Here is a 24,144-nt window from a genome sequence, read left to right on the forward strand (position 1 = left end):
TTATTTCGATTTCACTTTCTGATGTGTTTCTCATGATTACAGGACAAGCAAGTCCTTTTGATGCGACCATTCCGCAAATCGTTATTTCTGGCGATATTTTTTCTGTCACTACGCATCCTGTTTTCATTTCCTTGGCTTTCGCGTAGTAGATGCATTCGGAGCGAGGAGGTAGTTTGATTTTCCTCGACCCGTCTATCAATGGTTCAGCGTGTCCATAGATTTTGATGAATTGGCCGCCTAATATGTCGACCTTGTGCTTTTTTATGAAATTCATTCCCAGGATTCCGTCGGTATTTATTGAGATGGAATCATCCACCACGAAAAATCCGTGACGTACATTTACTGCTGGAGTCTCTAGTTCTAGTTCAACTTTGCACAGTGCGTGAAAAGTTGTTCCTCCTACTCCTTTCAATTCAATAGTTTCTTCTATTGCTTCGGTATCTGGGAAAATAGCACTTTTCTTTATCAGGCAGCACTGAGCTCCCGTATCGCCTTTCAAGGTCAGGACCTTGTTCTTGGCCTGCCTCACTGTAATATAAAAATCGCATGCCGTGTCTTCGGGGTTGATGGTGTCTATTTTGGCAACATTTTTTGCCTTTTCTGCATTGTGTCTTCCGAGTGGGCCTATTGTTCCTTTTTCTGCGATCCTACTGACTGTAGTTTTTTCCTCGACGACGATCGTGTTTAGGGTGAATGACCCCACGGTCTTCTTGTTGTCGCCTGCGTTTTTGTTTTCGCCTGTTTGTTCCTGGCTCCCGTTGTTACTATTATTTTGTCCGGTCTTCCCTTTAAAATTTCCTCGGTATCTGCCTCGATTATTATTATTATTATTTTGGCGTTGTCCCGTATTGTTTTGACCGTTATTTTGTCGATTCAACCGGTTTCGGCAATCTTTCCATAGGTGCCCAGGTTTTTTGCAGTAATTGCAGGTGAATGAACTGATGTTTTTTGATGGCGTCGGTAAGTTATTATGCCCTGACGATGAGTTCGAGCTTCTACAATCTTTTGTTAAATGTCCCGATTTTTTACACTTATAGCAATATTCACTACGCTTATCTCCCTGCGTCTGTTTAGCTACTGATTCATAACCCTGTAAAATCGTTTCTTCGTTTTGAGCACCTTTTATTGCTGCTTTGAGCGAGGTGTACCCTCTGGCTTTCACGAGGACTTGGTACTCCCTTTTCAGTCCTCTTTGGAAATTTGCTAGAGCCATCTTCTTCACGTATCGTTCTACTGTCAATTTTTGTTCGATAGTACTCTCATCCTCCACGCTAACTTCAATTAATTCCATGGTAAGGGCTTGTATCCTTTTTCCAAAGTCCGTTACATTTTCATTATTTCGTTGCTTACACGTGTGCATTTCTACTTGGATTGCTTCTATTGTTCTCCGGATGCCATATTGTTCCATTAGGTGTTCTTTAAATTCTTCGAATGTTTCAATACATTGATATCGGACGCTTTCTCTGGCGTCGTCAGTTAGTTTGGTTGTTAATATTATTTTTAAAAGTTTGGCTTTGTCCGATGGTGGTATAATGCTATTTGCCATTTCGTAGGCATCAAGTAAACTCTTTGCTCTTCTATGATTTTCTCCATCAAAAACAGGTATTAATGCCCGTGCTTCTTTAAGGGACATAGTGTCAACTGGAGTTTGTCTTCCTGCATTTGGGGCTCCCCCATTTTCGCCATTTTCGACATTTCCGGTAGTATTGCCCGTAGTATCTAAATTTACTGTTTCTACCATGGTTGAGACTAGGGGATCAAGGGTGGATTCCGCGGTTGAAAAATCTCTATTTTCGGACGTGGATAAAGCGTCCGCAAAAACGTCGTCTGAACTGACGGTTCGATCTAGTGCATCTGAACCACTTTTCCTCCTAATTCGTGTTGGAATCGATAGTGAGCTTGTACGATTTTTTGAACTAACGTATTTTAGGTTTCTATTAAAGAAGGAATCAAGGGATCGCGAGATCGTGCGGACTCCCGGTAATTTCAAACGGTTCACGAGTTCTTCGTTGGACATAAAATCGTTTCTGGCTTTGGCGGATAAAATAATTTGTTCCGTCACTTACAGTACGATGATCCGTCGATGCATGCTGCTCGTTGCTGCCTTGGTTTTCCGTCGGTTGCTTATCTCTGATTCGTCCTTGAGAGTTGGGAATCTGCGATGCCGTTTTTTATTTTTTTTTTTTTTTTTTGCCCTTCAAGATGTTGTTCTGCTTCGCTTCTCCTCTCCTTTCGGCCTTGTAGACGTGTTTCGGTTCTTGAGATGTGGCAATCCCACCGCTGCCACCAATATTGTGCCCGCAAAAACCGTCTCGGAGGGACGAGTGATCGTGGACGAGGTATTTAAGGTTTATTGCCAATAAATGAGTTGAACTCCAGCTCAATACTTTAAAACAGGTTAACAATAGGTTTATTAGGTAGAGTTTTACAAAGTCAAGGTTTATTTGCCTCGAGACCAAATGATTGACGTGTTACTGGAATTAGGGCTGACTCTCGCAGACTGCCTGATTCGGGCAGTGTCAAGTGTTTTTGTACATTCGTCGATTTCCCCTAAAATGGTATCAATTTACCCCTACTATTGATTATTCGTTCTCGATCGTTCTCGAGCGATCGGTGGCGTGATGCTCTGTCAGCATTCTTCGGGTGTGCACTTCTTGGGGTCGATAGACTCCAAGCGTGAGTTTTGAGACTCGCGGATTAGCAATTCTGCTGAATTAGCTTAGTTGCTGAATCTTTATGTACTGCCAATTTTGGTGTTACCATGGGCACAACAGTTGGAACAAGTACATTGATGGTCCCTCGTTTGCTGATAATTCCATCCATAAAAAAAATTTTTTTTTAAATTGTGAACAAAATTATTTAAAAAAAAAAAATTCAGAACAATTCGAAAAAAATTTCACAAATCTTAAAAAAACATTATCTTTAAAAAAAAACTAATCTGTATCTATTTTTTAAAATGTCAGAAGAATCAAATAACAAGTAAAAATGAAAAACCGAAAAATCGCGCTTGAAATCATTTTGGAAACCGATGCCTCATTCTTCTTATTTGATTCGAACAGCTAAATCAATTAAAAAAAATTTCCATTTAAGTTACGTGCAGCATTAAAATTTATTATATCAATTCGAGGCCCAGTATTTTCTAATAAATTGAAAAAAGTTACCATTTCATTTATGTGCATCACTTAAATTTATGATATCAGTCGAAGGACAAGTAATTTATGAGTAACTCCAAATTTCAACATTATGGAATTGTTCTAAGAAGCTTTGAAATCCAAAAAAATCACATGCAAGTCATTTTTTACTCTATGGTGGCAGAGACTTATAAGAAAATCGATTCTTTTCAGCCTTTCAGGAGCTTCTGATATTATTCACAATATTCGACGTCGATTGGATCGATACAAATAATGTTTAAATATGAGTTAATAAAAATACTTTTCCGGCCCATCACTTTCCATTGAAATTGTTTATTCAAATAAAAATCAGGGCTTTTCTAGAACTGATGGAACACACATATTCATGCAGAGGGTATTCAAAGAGTACATTTAAGTAATTTTCCCTTTATTGCACTAATTTAATGAGAATGGAAACGAGTTGTCCTGTAATATACAAAGGATTTTATTGTGCATCGATAAATAAAAAACATTTTGCACATTAAATATGTTGAACCTTCCAAAATAACTCCCCAGTTTGTATTGCAATGACGGCAATTTTTACTTCTCACTTCTTCCAGCGAACGAATTTCATTCGGCATAACTAACCTATACAATTATTAAGAACATTAAACTAATAACAAATCGCATTTCAATAAATTTTTAACCGGATTCTGCCGTACAATTTCATTTTTTTATGATTGATTTTTATTTGAATGAATAGTGATAGGCCGGACAAGTACTTTCAACTAATATTTAATCATAATTTGTATCGATTCAATCGACGTCGAATATTGTCAATAATATCAGAAGCTCCGGAAAGTCTGAAAAGAATCGATTTTCTTATAAGTCTCTGACACCATAGAGTAAGAAATTACCAGCTTGCATGTGATTTTTTTGGATTTAAAAGCTTCTTAGAATAATTCCATAATGTTTGAAATTTGGAGTTACTCTTAAATTACTTGTCCTTCGATTGATATCATAAATTTGAGTGCTGCACGTAACTCAAATGGTAACTTTTTTCAATTTATTAGAAAATACTTGGTCTCGAATTGATATAGTAAATTTTATATCACGCGGTACGTAAATGGACGCTTTTGCGTACGCTTTGCGTATACAAAACCCCCATTTCTGCACCTCGTAATATAAAATTTTGTATAGCACGCGTACGAAAAACTTTTTCGTCCTAGTGTTATAATGTACTATTAATGCTGCACGTAAATTAGATGGAATTTTTTTAAATTGATTTAGCTGTCCGAATCAAATAAGAAGAACGAGGCTTATCGGTTTCCAAAATGATTTCAAGCGCGATTTTTCGTTTTTTTATTTTTTACTTGTTATTTAATACTTTTGACACTTTGAAAAATAGATAGAGATTAGTTTTTTTTTAAAGATAATGTTTTTTCAAGATTTGTGAAATTTTTTTGAATTGTTCTGTTTTTTTTTATAAAATAATTTTTCTGATAATTTGAAAAAAAAAATTTGATTAAGTTTTTTATATGGATGGAATTATCAGCAAACGAAGGAACATCAATGTACTTGTCCCAACCTTTTTTTTCCTAGGGGTCGTTTTATTCAGAGAAATAGTATATTACGACCCTAGGCCCGAAAGTTGGATTTCCTGGCATGTGCTATATGAAGGCCGAGGCGAAGCCGAGGCCTTCATGTCGCACATGCCAGGGCATCTAACATTTGGGCCGTGGGTTGTATACTATTTTTCTTGATCCCGTAGCCGAAAGTACGTTCAATAATTACTAGCAATTGCAAGGAGGGGGGGGGGGGTGCCCGCCCGACTTTTGCAGGACCGAGGCGAAGCCGAGGTTTTGCTGGTCGGGGCGGGCATTAAAAACATAAACAAAAAGTAAAAAAACACACACAAAATATCACACAATGATACAACAATATTATTAGTACAAATAAATAATTCGTTGATACATGTCTGATTCAAAGTCCCATGATAGTTAACAATTTTTATATATGAATATTTCCCGCTATACTTGACAATTTATATGAATATGTGCTTTCCTATGAACCTGGAATTTGGAAATACAACATTATTCCGGACGACCATATTCATTTTATAAGTTCGGTTACATTATTTTCTGTTTTCGCATCTGAACGAACAAATGTATGTTATTCGTCCGGGTTCATGGCAGTATAGCGCATAACATGAATGATAAAAGCTACGCTATACGCGCCCGCTTGAAGCAAATAATAATGATGCTTGGCAACGAATAAACAAAATCATGGCAACGAATACAGGCTTCACCGGCTTCACATTCATATATCGAAAGAAAGGATCACCGGCCGCAAAAATATCGTCAGAGCGCACTGAAGTTAGCCGAGTTAGCCGGCCACGAAAAATGCTCTTCCCGGCCTGAAATGCGGCCGGAAAGTGCGTACTTTCGGCTAGGGGAGCAAGAAAAGATAGTTTCGGCGAGTGCTTCAGGCCAGCAGACGACAGGGCTGTCAATGTACTTGTCCTGAGTCTCTTGATAGATGGAAAGTGATGGGCCGGACAAGTACTTTTAACACATATGTAAACATAATTTGTATCGATCCAATCGACGTCGCATTTTGTAAATAATACCAGAAGATCCTGAACAAATCCGTTTTCTTATAAGTCTCTGTCACCGTGAAGTAACAAATGACTTCAGCTTTCATGTAATTTTTTTGGATTGAAAATCTTTTCAGAACAATTTCATATTGTTGAAATTTGGAGTTACTCATAAATTACTTGTTCCCGAATCATATCATGAATTTTAGTGCTGCGCGTAACTCAAGTGGTAACTTTTTTCAATTTATTAGAAAATACTTGGCCTCTAATTGAAATAATAAATTCTAATGCTGCAAGCAATTTCGATCGAATTTTCGATTCGATTGATTTCGTTGTTAGAATACGATAAGAAGAATGGGGCATCGTTTTTCAAAATGTTTCCAAGCGCGATATTTCGGTTTTTCATTTCTCATGTTTTATTTGAAATTTTTTCATTTTACAAAATAATTACAGATTCGTATTTTTTTTCAATGTAATATTTTTTCAGGATTTGTGAAATTTTTTTCGAATTGTTCTGTTGAAATTATTTACAGTTGGTTTCATAATTTTTTTTATGGATTTTTTTTACATTTTTCGTGATATGGTCAGGAAACAAGGGACCATCAATGTACTTATTCCAACTTTTTTTTCCCCTAGGGGAATTTTGGATGTTTTATGTCACGTCTTTTTTCTCAAAAGTTCTGCAATCTTGTTTTGGGAATCAAATTAAGCTAAACTAACCACAATCACGCTAAGTTCGAAAAAGAAAAATAAGAACTATATATCCTGCGATCAAAAAATTGAAAATTCGATTAAAGCTATCTCTTAAAATTCAATATTTTCAGTATAGTCGTAATAGTAAAAAATTATCTTTTAAATCTCATGTAACTTGCAATTAATGAGCTCAAGAACAAAAATTCAATAGAGTGTGGAATGCGAAATTGAAACATTGGTTGATCTACTGAGGAATACTGTGCCATATATGCTGATATAAATAAAATTTTCGTAAATTATGATTTTCTCATTTTTTTAAACCAATAAATCCGAACGTCGTATAACCACAATAATGATAATTAATAATTCAAACCATGGACATTTGTTTTATGTGTCCAATGTTTGATATTCGATTCAAAACTCTCATTAACGTTGAAAATACCGCATAATCGGTATATTAGTGGATAATATTATTCACTAATGCTGTAGAATTGTAGTGGATTCGAATATTTTTTCACGGTTTGAAATCATTTTCATTGTGAGGTTTGAGAATTTTTGTGTACATTTTTTGTAGTATAATGCGAAAACGGGCGATCATCGATGTACTAGTCCAAATTTTTTCCTCAAGAGAGAATTTTTTCGGTTTTATATCAAATCGTTGTTCTGTGATAGTTCTAAACGATATAAAAAAATTTCAATGAGGTGTTTTAAAGTTTTTAAATGTTTTTATTGTGATGTTTAAAATTAATTTGTCCAATGATTTTAGTCAAGTTCTGTTCATTTCATAACAATTTTTATATTATTCAAATGTTCGTAGTGATCTCCGTAATTTTTCAATGATTTTGAATGTTTCCACCATTTTGTGAGATTTAAATCATTTTTCGTAATGTTTACGAAATTTTTCCATCTTCGTGAAGTTCTTTCGCCTTATTTATAAATATTGCTTTCAATTTTTTTAATGAAATCATTTTGAATAAAAAAGATATGAAGGATTTTTAATGAAACAAATGTATTCGTTGATTTTCCCCAAAATTTTCCGGAAAGAGAGAGAGAGAGAGAAAGAAAAAAGAACATATAATGCCCACCAAGTCCACCAGAATTGGCCATTTTAAGAAAAATATATTGCATTCCGAAGCCATAAATTTTTATTTCATTAAAAAATGGGCTTTCAATAACTTTTGGAAGTATTCTTTTCTATTCACATTACGATACCCAAAGATAGAAAGTTGATGCACACATCTCAATGCATAAAATTTTCAGTCTGCATGTGACACCAAGGTTCAACCAGAGAAAGGAAAAGTATAAAACGTGTCAAAACCAACAGAGTTGTTTATTTTTCTATATATGCATTGCATTCTGAAACCATAAATTCTTATGCCATTCATAAATGAGCCATCGATGATTTTTTGTAGCATTTTGAATTATTTTTATTATCTATTTTTTCTATTCGCATTCCAAATCAAATAATAAGAAGTGATTATACTTGCTGCATATGTCAATACTCAGAATTTTTATAGTTTGCAAGTATACGCTGTGGTTTTTTCAGCTAAATTTTCTTACCATAAATTCATTAAATTAATCATGCCAAAACTAAAAGTAAAAAGACAGTGTTCTGAAAAGCGAATAGAACTTCAAATTACTTGATGTATATCTGCATTGGCTTTCGACGACAACAATTACAGCCCTATTCGCTGAAGTAGTAAGCGGCTGAAGACTTTAGTAATGCATTTCTTTGTTTATATACTACAGATGAAACCAAAAAATGAAATGATTTGCACACCGCCCGCTTTACAGAAATATCAAAGTTTACAGGTACTCGCTGCATACCAGTAATACAAACTTCGGTACTATAGGGAAAATCATTTCAGAATTTCCAGAGCCACATTTTTGAAAGTTATTATTAGGCATTTAAGAAAAAAGTGAAAGACATGGTGCATATTGAAGCACTAAGCAAAATGGAGTAATTTTGTATGTCTCCATGGTTATATGCAGATAAAATATTTGATTGCATCCAAAAATGATCAAGTGTAGACTTACGAACATAAATTTTTCAACCCATAATATGCCAATCGCAAACATGGTGTGGAAATACTCATTATATATGTAGCTTCATCATGTTATTAAACTTGAGGTGCCCATTCCATTTCCAAGATACAAATTTTGATATCACGAGGAACAAATCACCCAATGGTTTATTGAAATAAACTTTAAAATGCATCATGTAACAACTCAAGTAAATATCTATGCATTTACTTGGCACAAAGTTTTTTTTCAAACTCGGGTGTATAAACAAACGATCAGATCGAACAAGAGTTATTGTCATAAATCTTCAAACTATGTTGACGAACTCAATGAGAGGAAATAGAAATACACACTACATCAAGAGACTCGGTAGAGTCTCGGGACAAGTACATTGACAACCCTGTCGTCTGCTGGCCCGAGGCTCTCGCCGAGTATACTTTCTCTGAATAAAACGATTCGCCATGGTGGGGGTAAAATTGGCAAGTGATTTTTTTGAATTACCGAAGTTATGAGTCATCTGAGGCTTTGAAAATTGAACTTTCAGCTAATTAAGAAATTCTCTTTCGATTGCGCCGAAAATCAACACGATCGGTGGCGTAATTGCTGAGATACTGACACATCACGAGTTCGACGTATACGTATACGCGTTTTAACGTAGTTAGTGGTAGTAGAGTTGTTGCCTCTACGCATTCTGATTGGCTCAACGATGTCGGCTCCTCCAGCTGCTAGGCCGACCGCGGGTGGGGCTCAAGAGTTAGAAGGCCTAAAATAGCGAACAGGAATTCTGTATATCTATATATGCGTTATACAGAATGCCTGTTCGCCATTTTAGGCCTTCTAACTTTTGAGTCTTACCCCGACCGCGCTCAGACTCCGTAAATATTATATATATATATAAACCATGTTTCAGTTTTCGATCATCGTATAAACAAACGGAGTTTCGTCATTATGGAATGCGTGTGGGATATATAAAAAAAACTTTCGTCATCTAACGAAGTGCATAGTACTAAAACCTGTGGAATGCTAAACTAAACCGGTATAAAAGCAGTCGCGTAAATGTAGTCTGGTGTGTGAAAAAGAATAAAATAAAAAAATACGCGGTGCATGTCGACGAAACTTTTTAAGATTTCATTAATTCGTTTGACTGAAAATAAGTTTATCATTTATATCATTTGTGAATAGATTTATATCATTTGTGATAGACTGAAAAATTGTATAGCGTATTTAAAATAAAACGAAGTCGAGAAAAAAATGAATGTTAGAAAAAAACAATATTGTAAAAAAAGGATATGCGTTTCCAGAAAATGATTTTTTCTTAAGAAAGTTGCAGTAAACTTTGAAAAGACTTAAATAAAAATAGATTAATAATAAGATAGATAAGAAACCATTTAATACAACTCCCTCGAGATTCGATTTTTATGGTTAATATCGATTGATGGTAGTTAAGTCATTTATATATGAAAATAAAAATTTTAATATAGTAATTGTCGAAGTTGAATGATTGTACAAAGAATGAAGGTGATAATAAAACAAAAAATTTTACACACAAACAACTAAAATATGTTATAATCATAATGGAGTTTAATATTTGTCGGGAGATGTCTCTAACTCTTACTCAATGATTTGATTAGAGACTTCTCCCGAAAAATATTAAACTCCATTATGATTATAACATATTTTAGTTGTTTGTGTGTAAAATTTTTTGTTTTATTATCACCTTCATTCTTTGTACAATCATTCAACTTCGACAATTACTATATTAAAATTTTTATTTTCATATATAAATGACTTAACTACCATCAATCGATATTAACCATAAAAATCGAATCTCGAGGGAGTTGTATTAAATGGTTTCTTATCTATCTTATTATTAATCTATTTTTATTTAAGTCTTTTCAAAGTTTACTGCAACTTTCTTAACAAAAAATCATTTTACTTTTTCCACCTGGTCTGTCGAGTAATGAATTTTGAAACTTGTTCCAAAAAGTCTTTGGATGCTTTTTTTGCTGATAGTATGAAAAGTTGAATCTTCGGAATGCGGTAGGAAAACACAAATTTTGACAACAATACTTATGAAATAACGTGTATGTTGAGTATTCCTATTCTACAAACTGCAAATGTGGAATTATTAGTGAAAAGATTCATTACGATAAGTGTACAGTTGCTCAATTTTGGATGCGATTAAGTATAATACCTGCCAACATCATGGAAAACTACAGAATTTGTGAATGTTATCTGCGCTATGTCATTTTAATGTAACATCATGACTTTTAACAACTTTTATCTATAATACTATAAATTTGGATTATTGAAATACAGCAAAAATTTGCAAACGATAAAATTTATATACTGTACCATTCATTTTACTTTTTGACTCTTACTGTAATATAAATATGAAGTGAAAAATTCATTAGAAAAGTCTTCAGTTGCTCATTTATGGATGGATTTGAAATTGCTGTTTTCCAAACTCATTGCGCAGATACATTGAATTGCAGCAGATACCTGCGAACTTTGAAATTTCTGTGGATAAATATATGTGCTAAGTATCACCTCCTATCTTTGATTATGGTAATATGTAATGGAACTTGATTCAGCAAGATTTTAAGTGTTTCTTTTCAAATAGTATTGAAGTTTGTATTACTGCGGTATGGAGCGAATACCTTCAAACTTTGATATTTTTATGTCGCAGCATGTGTGCCAATCATTTTAATTTTTCACTCCAACCGTAACATGTAATTTCAAAAATTCATCACAAAAGTTTTCAGCTTTACTATTTAACTTCATTTTCTTTTTTCTAAATTCCATGCTAAATTTCTTAATTTCTAAATTTATTTCTAAATTATCCTGAAATGAAATTGTTTTCCTCCACAACCAATGCAGGTACCTTAAACGTCTTTGATTTCCGTTTCTCTGTAGAATTAAGTACGCTCAGTTTTTTTTGCTTCTTTGAGTTCTGACATAATGAATGTTTCCGGGTGCCTTTTTTCTGCAACTATCAACCTGTAGATAATTGGATCTCAGTGGTCACCTGCAAACTTTGGAAATATATTTCAAGGGGGGCATGTTTTGGATGACATGAAAATGTCTAGATTCAGAATGCACAAACGACATTTAAAAATGGCCAATTCTGTTGTATTTGTTGTGTCTCGAATTTGATCTATCTTTCCTCTGTTCCTTTCTTTTTTCTAACGTTATAAGCCGGAAATCATATCTCAGCTTGCAATACGCATTGCTACATGCTCTTGAGTTCCCAATGGACAAAACATATTAGAAGACAAGGGGAAAAATCGCCAAAGTCGAAGATCAGATCTGTGACGAAATATTTTCAGTACAATTTTGACGGAATTTAGGTCTTTTTTCGTGGAAACCAACGTGATAAGCCGAAAATCATATCCCGGCCTCCAACCCGCTTTCGACCGTGCTCTTTAGTTCTTAATTGACAAAACATATTAGAGTACGAAGAAAAAAATCGCCAAAGTCCAAGAACAGACCTGTGACGAAATATTTCCAGTACATATTTTACGAAAAAAAGGTCTTTTTTCGTAGAAACCAACGTTATAAGCCGAAAATCATATCTCGTCCTCCAACCCGCTTTTCACCGTGCTCTTTGGTTCCTAATTGACAAAACATATTAGGGTACAAGGAAAAAAAGCGCCAAAGTCCAAGAACAGACGTGTGACGAAATATTTCCAGTAAAATTTTGACGCAGAATAGGTCCTTTTTCGTGGAAACCAGCGTTATAAGCCGAAAATCATAAATAATCCATAGAAATTCAAACTAAAATCCTATAGTCAACTGAACATAAATAAGGAACTTTTGAGAAAAAAGACGTGATATCAAACCATAAACTTCCCCTAGGAAAAAAAAGGGTAGGACAAGTACATTGATGGCGCTCGTTTGCTGATAATTCCATCCATAAAAAAAACTTTAAAAAAATACAGAACAATTCGAACAAAATTTCACAAATCTTGAAAAAACATCATGTTTAAAAAAAAATTATTCTGTATCTATTTTTTTAAGTGTCAAAAGTATCAAATAACAAGTAAAAAATAAAAAACCGAAAAATCGCGCTTGAAATCATTTTAGAAACCGATGCCTCATTCTTCTTATTTGATATTCGAACAGCTAAATCAATTTAAAAAAATTCCATCTAATTTACGTGCAGCATTAAAATTTATGATATCAATCGTAGGACAATTAATTTCTAATCAATTGAAAAAAGTTACCATTTGAGTTACATGCAGCACTAAAATTTATAATATCAATTGAAGGACAAGTAATTTATGAGTAACTCCAAATTTTGACATTATTAAATTGATCTAAGAAGCTTTTAAGGGGGGGGGGTAGAGTTTTGAAGGCAGAAAAAAACAGGTTCTTACAGTTTTTTTTTTGGGCGTACGGTGAAAGTAAATTTATTTCTGATTATTGTACATTAAAGAGTAGTAATTGAACTATATTCTGTGAAATATTGGTTGAAAAATATTGAAAATTGACCGAATGGCAGCAATTCTTCGCAGGCGCCTCAGAAAAAATACATTTTGCGGTGCACGTCATACCTCAGCACTGGATCATCTGGAATGAAATAACTAAAGTTTTTCCCTTAATTTTTATGTCCCTCTAGGTATCTCTGTCGAGTTTTTCCATTTTTTTTTTAATTTTTGAACTTTTTACAAGACGTGAAAGTGAAAATACCGATTTTTGGCCCAAATTCATGACTATTGTTGTTAATAATAAAAAAAATAAAATCAAAAACGAAAAAATCTCAACAGGGTTACCTCATAAATTATGTAAGGAAATACTGTATAAAATTTGAGAACGATCGGTTGAATAGATTTTGAGATACAGAGTGCACCGACTCAAAAAACATCGATTTGAGAAAAACGCGTTTAAAGTTTTTCGTAGCGAAAAGACCCTGATAAAACTTAGTAAGCTATTTATTTTTTATTTTACTCACATAGAATCATCAATGCCGAGACCATAGAGTATAGAACTTTCGTCAAGAATGTCCAAAGCATCATTTTGATCAAGTCTGCGGCGAATTCTATCATTTTTAGCGGTTTCAGCTGCTCGCTCATCTGCTCTGTTCATTCCAATATCGTCGGTTAGAAGCGCCCATCCATGACAACTTGGACCAGTACTGATTCGCATCTCTTCTAGGAAGGTTAAATAAGCTTTACAGCCTTCATTGAAAACACAAGCAGCCACTGAAGATGCAAATTCGACGATAATTGCTGAACCACTCTCAACTTTCGGCGCAATCTTCCAAATAAGCTGGTTCAAACTCTCATTATTATTTTGTGTGAATCCGCCAATACATCGCTCTAGGAGAGCATCTTTGCTTAAATCTTCATAAATTGGCTTGATTCCTTGTAAAACATCAGTTGGTAGAGCAGAATATGAGTGTTTGAAATTATTCAGCTTGTTTGAAGCTGCAGCTTTCTGCCATTCACACCATGAGTCTTCTCCGCTAGGGCAGTTTTCGTGTTGTGGTTTTGCATCGGTTGAGGCATAATGATAGTAAGTAGCCCAAATGGCTTTTTTCATTTCTTCTACAGAATTAGAATTGAAACGAATTGCACGACCATAGTACTGGGTGAGCTTATCAATCATTTTTGCAGTCAGTTCTCCTTTACCTGAGAGAGTTTTTTTTTTGGATTTTTTTTCCAGTTTTGGTTTCACTATCAGTTACAGTTTTTTTGACTAAACCACGCAAACGAGTTCCCATCCTTTTTTGGACGTGTCCAACACATTCTTTTTTATTGATTAGAAAATTTTCACCATAAGGTTCAGCATTGATAACACCACTATATGTTTTCGAGTCACCATCTCCAATATAGTTGCGAATCTTCACGTTATTCTCTTGCGATCTTTTGAACATTGTGACAATTGCGTCGACTTCCATGTTACCGGATGCTCCTTTGTGATTTGCAGAACATTGATCTTCATGGTTCTCTTGCCATTCTTTGAACTCTGCAGAATCAAGCATATTCTTCCAAGTAACGCACATGTGACAGTATGAACTTTTTACGTGAACATCGACGACTTTTCCGGTGTAATATCCAATCAAGGAAGCCACGCCATACAAAGAAGAAAATCCACGCTTTTTCCAAGTTCCATCGCCTGATACGGTTAATTCTGATGAAGATTCAATATTTTTTTCTCTACACATAGCTGCTTTTTCTTCCTCAATCGCAGAAACAAAAAATCTTTTTGCGGCATTCGTCACACTGGAGCACATTTTCTTCAAGTAATTATTGTATACCGATTTTGATACGAAATTACTGGATAAATCCATCAGTCCGCAGAATTTGTCACAACCAGCTAATCCCAAGCCTAAAACTCGCATCACGAAAGCAAATCGGTAGTTCACTTCATACATATGATTATCTACTCGTTCACTAGACGGAACGTAACGAGGTTCTTTGCATTTTTCACATTTTATTTTTATCTTGAAACCAAGACCTATTTTGCCACAACACTGAAATGATACTGTACTATCACAAACTGCACACTTCACTAACGTAGAAATTGTTGAAAAAACTAACAGAAAATCAATGATTCTGAAATGCTTATTTGTATCTTCAGCAACTTTTTGGCTAAAACTTAGTCTGATTTTTTTCGTTGACGTACTCCTTGCCTCAATATCGTCATCGTTTCTTCGTTTATGCGGAGGAATTATTTTTTTAGCTTGATACAACTTTTTACCAGTCTCCTTTCTACACTCTCTGGAAACTTTTCTCGGCATTTTGCGAACAACAAAAATATCACAACGAAATAGAGTAAGAAAATGCAACACGACTGTTACACTCCGCGTCTGCTTCGAAACTGAAGCAACACCAGGTACCGTTACAACGACCCTGTCTAAGACCTTGCTGTAAACTGCTTAGGGACAATAACAAAAAAGATTGAGAAACAGCTGCCTTCCCGCTGAGCGGTTACAGCTCAGGTAGTCGTTCGAGACACGCCTACTTCCAAAGCTATATCTTTGTGAGTTTTGCTCCGATTGACTTCCTATTAACAGACAACATTCTTGAGTTACTATACTTTCATAATATGCAATAAAAAAAAATCACTTTTTTTGAACCCTCAAAACCCTACCCTCCCCCTTAAATCCAAAAAAATCACATGCAAGCTAGTCATTTCTTACTCTATGGAGGCAGAGGTTTATAAGAAAATCGATTCTTTTCAGACTTTCAGGAGCTGCTGATATTATTCACAACGTCGATTGGATTGATACAAATTATGTTTAAATATGAGTTAAAAGTACTTGTCCGGCCCATCACTTTCCATTTAAATTGTTTATTCAAATAAAAATCAGGGCTTTTTTAGAACTGATGAAGCACAAATATTCATGCAGAGGGAATTTAGAGAGTTATCTTCAAGTAATTTTCCCTCAATTGCACTAATTTAATAAGAATGGAAACGAATTGTCCTGTAATATACAAGGGATGTTATTGTGCACCGATAAATAAAAAACATTTTGCATATTAAATATGTTCAAACTTCCAAAATAACTCCCCAGTTTGTATTGCAATGACGGCAATTTTTACTTCTCACTTTTTCCAGCGAACGAATTTCATTCGGCATAACGAACCTATACTATTATTAAGAACATTAAACTAATAATAAATCGCATTTCGATAAATTTTTAATCGGATGCTGCCGTACAATTTCGTTTGTTTATGATTGATTTTTATTTGAATGAATAGTGATGGGCCGGACAAGTACTTTTAACTCATATTTAAACATAATTTGTATCAATCCAATCGACGTTGTATATTGTGAATAATATCAGCAGCTCCTGAAAGTCTGAAAAGAATCGATTTTCTTATAAGCCTCTGCCTCCATAGAGTAAGAAATGACTAGCTTGCATGTGATTTTTTTGGATTTAAAAGCTTCTTAGATCAATTTAATAATGTCAAAATTTGGAGTTACTCATAAATTACTTGTCCTTCGATTGATATTATAAATTTTAGTAGTGCTGCACGTAACTCAAATGGTAACTTTTTTCAATTGATTAGAAATTAATTGTCCTTCGATTGATATCATAAATTTTAATGCTGCACGTAAATTAGATGGAATTTTTTTAAATTGATTTAGCTGTTCGAATATCAAATAAGAAGAATGAGGCATCGGTTTCTAAAATGATTTCAAGCGCGATTTTTCGGTTTTTTATTTTTTACTTGTTATTTGATACTTTTAACACTTAAAAAAATAGATACAGAATAGTTTTTTTTTAAACATAATGTTTTTTCAAGATTTGTGAAATTTTGTTCGAATTGTTCTTTATTTTTTTAAAGTTTTTTTTATGGATGGAATTATCAGCAAACGAGGGCCATCAATGTACTTGTCCCAACCTTTTTTTTCCTAGGGGTACATATAGTCCAAAGAATGAACAGAAATTGGTATGGATATACTGTAAGCTAAATAGGTTGAAAAAAGGGACTGAAGGGCACGCCAAACTAAATGTAAGAGAATATGACAAAAATACATTGGATTTGACGACATTTTTATTTAATAAAAGTTTTAAAAAATTTATTGGAATTCATTTACATTCAACCAATTATTCATTCAAATAAATCTATGTTTAGAAACAATTCACGATAAGAAAGGATGACACAATTAACCGATCACCATGAATTTATCCAGCACACGATACACACATCCCGAACTTTGCATTGTCAAAACAACATAACCCTTTTTCATAATATCTCGGTTATCTATATAGCGACGAGGTGGAGGTGCTGGCATGTGACGTAAGTCCACGACACCGCCGCGAAATTAGCCCCAGGGACATGCCTTAGATGGTATTATATACAGACACGTAAAATTTCTAAATTTGTTAGTAACTTTTGCATAATCTTGAGCCTGTGCAAAGTTTTTTCTCAGCGATTACGCTATTGATTGTGTTGGTTTCGGGTTCATTCGAGAAAGATTTTGAAAATTAGTCTCCAAACTAATTTTTGTTTAATAAAACATCTCTTGAGCTCCGGAATTCTAGAAAATGACATGCCAGTTTTACCCCCACCACCGTGAATCAAGAGACTCGGTAGAGTCTCGGGACAAGTACATTGACAGCCCGTCGTCTGCTGGCCCGAGGCTCTCGTCGAGACTATACTTTCTCTGAATAAAACGATTCGCCGTGGTGGGGGTAAAATTGGCATGTGATTTTATTGAATTACGAAGCTCAGGAGCCATTTAGCAACTTGAAAATTGAAGTTTAAGCCAATTGAGTAATTCTCTTTCGATTCCGCCCTAAATCAGCATGATCGGTGGTATAATTGCTGAGAAAAAACTTTGCACGGGCTCAAGATTATGCAAAAGTTACCAACACGTTCTGAAATTTATGTGTCTGTATTTACAACACAATCAAAGGCACTTTGATGCTCTCGAGTTTCTGATTGGTTGGATCTGACGACATCCATTTACAGATGTTATGATTGGTTGTTGAAATTGGTTGGTGATGATTGGAAATCTAACGACAACTTCAGAATGTAGCACGGCAGTACAGCAGACACTTAAATAAAAAGACGTAGCACGGTAAGGCCTGCTACACGCGGTCAATAATATTGCGCAATATAGGTGATTGCACAATATTATTGAATGTGTAGATGTAGTGAAACATTGCGCAATCATTGACATTGAACAGAAGTTTGAGCTATCTTAAATTTATGGTGCACTACACACCATATAAACTTATTGTGCAATATTACTGTGCAATATTATTGACCGTGTGTAGCGGGCCTAACAGCAGGCATAATTTCGATCGAAAGGCGAGTGTCAATGTACAACTAGCTGTGATTGTAAAAAAAAGTACTAAGTAAAAAAACTTAGTACTTTTAAACTAATTGTAAGTAAAAAACGGACAAGTACTTTTAACACATATTTAAACATAATTTGTATCGATCCAATCGACGTTGAAATTTGTGAAAAATACCAAAGGATCCTGAAAATCTGAGAAAAATCGATTCTTTTATAAGTCTCTGCCACCATAGAGTAACAAATAGCTATCGCTCATGTGATGTTTTTTGGATTGAAAAGCTTCTTAGAACAATTTAATAACGTCAAAATCGGAGTTACTAATAAAATACTTGTCCACCGATTGATATCGTAAATTTTAGTGCTGCACGTAATTCAAGTGGCAACTTTTTTCAATTTATTAGAAAATACTTGGCCTCGAATTGATATAATAAATTTTAATGCTGCACGTAAATGAGATGGAATTTTTTTTAATTGATTTAGCTGTTCGAATCAAATAAGAAAAATGAGGCATCGGTTTCCAAATTTTTTTTTTTATGGATGAAATTATCAGCAAACACGACACCATCAATGTACTTGTCCCAACCTTTTTTCCCTAGGGGAAGATTATGGTTTTCGTTTTATTCAGAGAAAAGATAGTCTCGGCGAGAGCCTCAGGCCAGCAGACGACAGGGCTGTCAATGTACTTGTCCCGAGACTCTACCGAGTCTCTTGATATATTTACACTGGACAATATTCCTCGTACTCCGGTCTAATTGAAGGATTATTTTCGTCAACACTTATTTCCAATCGAACGAAATAATGAAATCTAGAAAAGTTTCGTTGACATATGCATCGCGCATTTTTTTATATTCTTTTTCACACGCAGATCGCAGACTACATCTACGCGGCCGCCTTTATACGGGTTTAGTATACCAAAAGTTTTAACAGAATCATCATTGATAATTATTTACACTCTGCACGCAACAACAGCACTTGGGGGATCATAACCCCAAACGTCAACATGACGTGAAACTTCAGCTGGTGACTTCCGAGTTCTCGAGCTCCTTAGTTTTCCCCCAATCTTCCCTGCTCTTTATTGAATATCATGGCCCAGAAATTTTCTCACCCTTCATTGGTTGCAACAAAAATTCTCTCACCGCGGATTAGTGATCATGGGGGCCAAGAAGCCTATGTTTGTAGCGGTCAGAGTACGAGTATACAGATACGTCAAATCCTGAATGTGTTAGTAACTTTTGCATAATCATAACCCCGTGCAAAGTTGTTTCTCGGGAATTAAGCCACCGATCATGTTGATTTTGGGCGCAATCGAAAGAGAATTTCTTAATTAGCTGAAAGTTCAATTTTCAAGTTGCGAAATGTCTGCTGAGTTTCGTGATTCAACAAAACGACATTTCAATTTTACCCCCACCACCGCGAATCGTTTTATTCAGAGAAAGTATAGTCTCGGCGAGTCTCGGGCCAGCAGACGAAAGGGCTGTTAATGTACTTGTCCCGAGACTCTACTGAGTCTCTTGATTCGTCAGTAATCAAACCATTTATAATCTGGCAAACATACCTCGCATCGACAACTTCTGCATCCGTTTAACCCGCGACTATTTCAACAAGCTCCCGCTTATCAACAATACTATCACCAAATCTGTTGCACAGATTAAAAGAGACACCATTAACTCTCAAGCTAATTCAGGGTACATCCCACCCTAGGCCTTCTTGTATTTCGACCAAATCGGAGTCATCTAGAATGACCGAAACATCCTGATCATTTACCATTGGAAGAGAAATAAAGTCGATAAAAGAATTTCACTCACTGAGACAGATTTCTCAAGACGTCACAAATTCAATTGCAGTACCGCCATCCCACAAAGAGACTTTCTGGACTTCCACAGACTATACAACAAAAAATATTACTGGCTCTCAGTCATCAACCCACACATAGTAGCACTCAAGACGCGCAAAGCGCAAACTTCGACTGCTAACCGCAGAAGAGGATAAATGAAACTTAACCGCATTTATTTATTTTACCCGCAGTACAATGATCTCGTGTAAACATTCTCTTGTACATAGCCCTCCCCCCTTTTTTATCTTCTTCGTTGTATTTACATATCTACATATCTATATTTTTTTTTTAGCTAAGTACCAACATTAACCTATCCGGCTCATTCATCGAACAGGGTTTTTTCTTTCCACTTTTCCCTATCCACTGAAGTGCAACCCAAGCACAAATTCAGTTAGTATTATTTGGCCTTATACATCCGCTCCGAACATCCTTAACTTTCCATAATCTTTCGACAAAAATCTCCTTAGCAATAGTAAATGCGTCACCAACACTTCGTATATATTCTGCTGGTATTTTTTATATTCTTATATTATTATATATTTATTTATATTATTTCAAGCAAATACTTCATGTTCAAGCACTGTACTTGAGTACGAAATAAATATCTTTCCAAAAACAAAAAGGAGAGCACTCGGCTGGCAATCGAGAGGTCCCAAGTCCGAACCCCGGTTCAGTCCCTGCCGCATTTTTTTCGGATCGTCCTCCTATCTCGAAAATTTCCCCCGTTTTAATACATAGAATTATATGAGTCTAGTCAAAAGTACTGACCACTTTTTTTTTGTGTGTCGGTGTTATTTGATCAAAATTACTTTTCTCGCACGTGCCGGCCGAATTAAGTCATCACGCATACGTAATGTGCACGTTCAATCTCGCTATGAAAAGTTTTCTTAAATTAAAAAAAAAAATTTTGTTCTGAAATTTTCACCCGTTCGCTTGTAATACATTTTTCTAATGATATATATTTCTAATTTGATCAAAAAAATAATTGCTTAATTAAAATTTAATAAAATAAAGAATTTTCGGATGTAGGGAATTTTGAGATAAGAATTTAAGTTGGCAGCAACAGAAGCCTGGCTTCCCGACAACGAAGCTGGATCCCCATAGAAGTGTACTTCTTACGTACCGCTTGGTCCTACTTTTTTAGTGGCTTGCGCGGCCGAGTGATGTCGCTACTACCGACCGATCGATATTTCCCCTCCGACTCGTTCGGAGTGGGAGAAGCAACACATTGTACATTTTTTTACTCTCAGGTTCAGGGGTTCAAATCCCGGTGATAGCAGTTCATTTTTTTTCTCCTCTATAAGAGTCAAAAGGCTTACTAAATAACGATATGTGATCAATGAAAAAAATTTTTAATATTCACTTCAAATGCTGTAGCGTGAGAGAGACCATGCTATTTACCACCAAATAAAATCGGTTTGGGTTTTATTGTTAATTCTGTATGGGATTATAAAAGTGAAATAGTCATGTATTTTCAGTGCGAGGATTAGAGAATAAAGCTTCACAGATGCTGAAAGCATTAAGAAAACAGTGAAATTACACAAAAAGAAATAGTTATTCTGGCTATGCATCTTATGAACTCTCCACCACGTGATCACTATCGGTCGGGCAAGCGGGGAAACTTCGAACATATCTAACGAGAGCGAGAAGGATAGAATGACTACCCCAGTTTCGGTAGGAACAGCGGATCACCCCAGTTTACAAACGCTCTCGCTTGCTTCTCGGTGTTGCGTGCGTGAGCGCACACAAACAAAGACGACACTAGCGACATCCAACGGCCGGGGTGATAGCTCATACTGCTACCCCAGTTTTTTGGCAACCATATAAACTGCGGGCTTTACACTTCTATGAGGATCCATCTTCATTGTTCCCGAGCGCCGTTTCATGAAATGACAGTTTTTGCAACATGGCTGCCGGTGTAAACACTAGTGCGGGCCATGTTGTGAGGTTATAATAAAAATAAAGTATTAGAGTCGGTGCATTTTGCTTCGATGCAATTGTTTTATTGTCTTCACGAGACCCGTTCATCTACAACAAATGTTCTTTTTTTTTCAGCATTTCTGTTTTTGGTTGTTAATTTTATTCTTAGTACTACGTCTCTCGCCATGTTACACGAACGTGTACCTGATCGTGCAATTTATGGACCGCTTCCTGACATTATTTTGGACAATGTCACCGCACAGGATTGGGCTCTCAGCGTCTCGGAAGTCCTTATTATGATTGTTTCCAATTCAGCATTGATTTTTATCGTTTTTCACAAATACAGGTAAGAGTCGTACCAGCCGGATATCGATTTATTTTGTTAATAAACGTAATTTTTCATATCGTATAGCGATATCGAAATATAACTTTAGATGTCATATACAGTGAGCGACGGTAATGGCGTACGCCAAGTATTGCAAGAAGTCAGTGCGAGCCCTGCTGCTTTCTTATATAATTGGATATGACGGTTTTAACATTTTGATTATTTCAATTCATTCTCATGAAAGAACATATTGCTAAGAGAATCCAGTTTTAAATGAGCGTTTATTCGTTTCATTGATTTTTGTTGCAAATGAATCGATTCCCCCAATTCCGAAATATCATAATTACGTGGGCTAAAACTGGATGATTTAAGATTTTTTCGTTTCTTGCATTCAGGTCTTCGTAACTTAAACAGGTTCACATTGCACGAACGCTGTTGTAAAACTGGTGGACATTTGTGTCTTTGTGAAGTCGATCGTTTAATATTATTACATAGAAAAAACATTCTTTTGTTATATATTTTGAACCTCGGCTCGACCAAAAAATAGCTCTAATTTTTTTTTTTGTAATGTTTTGATTGATTCAGCAAATGCGATTGAAAATATTTACCACGGTTGTAAAGTTAACGTCTTATATCTCAGCGGCTCATAATTTGGGAGTTATTCTAGCCTCGAGCATATTTCCAGAGATCGTGATACTGAAACGAAAACAATCCCTTGGGACCCGAATTCGTACGGCACGTTCGCGAAACTACACAAAAACCGATTCGACATTTTTTACACCGCGAACAACGAACGACATATAGCGGCCATCTTGAAAAAAACAGGCCCAGACCAAGCCGCGGGACCGCCGTGAACGACTCCATATGCCTGAAATCGAAATCAAACTCTATCTATTTTAAATATAGTCAAACCTGAGTGAGTGAGAAGTTGGTAAGCGAGAAAACTTTATTAGTGAGAGTAATTGTCAGGTCCACTATTTTAACCCTCTGAAACATCCATAAGTGAGAAACAGAAACCTCGATAAGAGGAAGTCGTTTTTCGCTCATGGAGACCTCTATAACTGAGACTGCTACTGGCCTTTACCTCTATAAGCGACAATCGAACGTATTTACTTTCATTGTTTTTGTATCGTATTCTATTTGAATAGTCAAATGTATCGACTTTATTGTCAAACTTACTACAGTTGATAAATACCAATTGCGAAGATAGGTCCGGCACGTACTCATAATGTTGAAACGAAAAGCCAAAGTGTTGTCTTCAAGTGTTGAACTTGAAATTGTTAATGCGTTTGAGTGCGGCAAATCGCGAAATGAAATACAGAGCGAGTTTGGTGTACCGAAATCTATCTTTTATAAAATTATAAAATCAAAAGATTTTATAGTCTCAGTGCTCCGAGGGACATAAACATGTTAAGAGGAGTCGACATTCCGAGTTTCTCGACATTAAAAATTGTTTTTTAGAGTTAATCAAACAAACCCTAGATAAGAACATTCCCGTAGATGGACTTTTATTGAAACAAAAATCTAAAGATTTCGCTTCAAAATGGGGAATTCAGTACTTTTCAGCTAGTAACGACTGGTTAAACAACGACTGGTTAAAACAAACCCTAGATAAGAACATTCCCGTAGATGGACTTTTATTGAAACAAAAATCTAAAGATTTCGCTTCAAAATGGGGAATTCAGTACTTTTCAGCTAGTAACGACTGGTGAAAAGGCTTTAAAAAGCGTCATGATATAACTTTCGAAAAAGTAGCCGATGGAAAGTAAATCCGTGGACTAGGGCGTGTATAACCAATGGACTGAAGATCTGCCAAGTTCCTTAGAAGGATATGATCCAGAAGATATTTACAACCCGGATGAAATTGATTTGTTCCTTAAGT

The 24,144-nt window shown here is 35.4% G+C and overlaps 1 protein-coding gene across 11 annotated transcripts in view; it reads left to right on the plus strand.

Moving 5' to 3' along the window:
• Positions 1-24,144, plus strand: part of LOC122408608 (phosphatidylcholine:ceramide cholinephosphotransferase 1-like) — a 174,426-nt gene that overhangs the window by 100,713 nt on the left and 49,569 nt on the right. For 10 of the 11 annotated variants that reach the window (XM_043415484.1, XM_043415482.1, XM_043415487.1 and 7 more), the window contains one exon: positions 22,073-22,283. In XM_043415484.1, the coding sequence (XP_043271419.1) occupies positions 22,073-22,283 (211 nt within the window). Of the gene's footprint in view, positions 1-22,072; positions 22,284-22,947; positions 23,507-24,144 lie in introns of those variants that run through there. The other variant, XM_043415489.1, reaches the window with a different exon arrangement.

The sequence above is a fragment of the Venturia canescens genome, chromosome 3 (genome assembly GCF_019457755.1).
Source record: "Venturia canescens isolate UGA chromosome 3, ASM1945775v1, whole genome shotgun sequence".
Lineage (NCBI taxonomy): Eukaryota > Metazoa > Arthropoda > Insecta > Hymenoptera > Ichneumonidae > Venturia > Venturia canescens.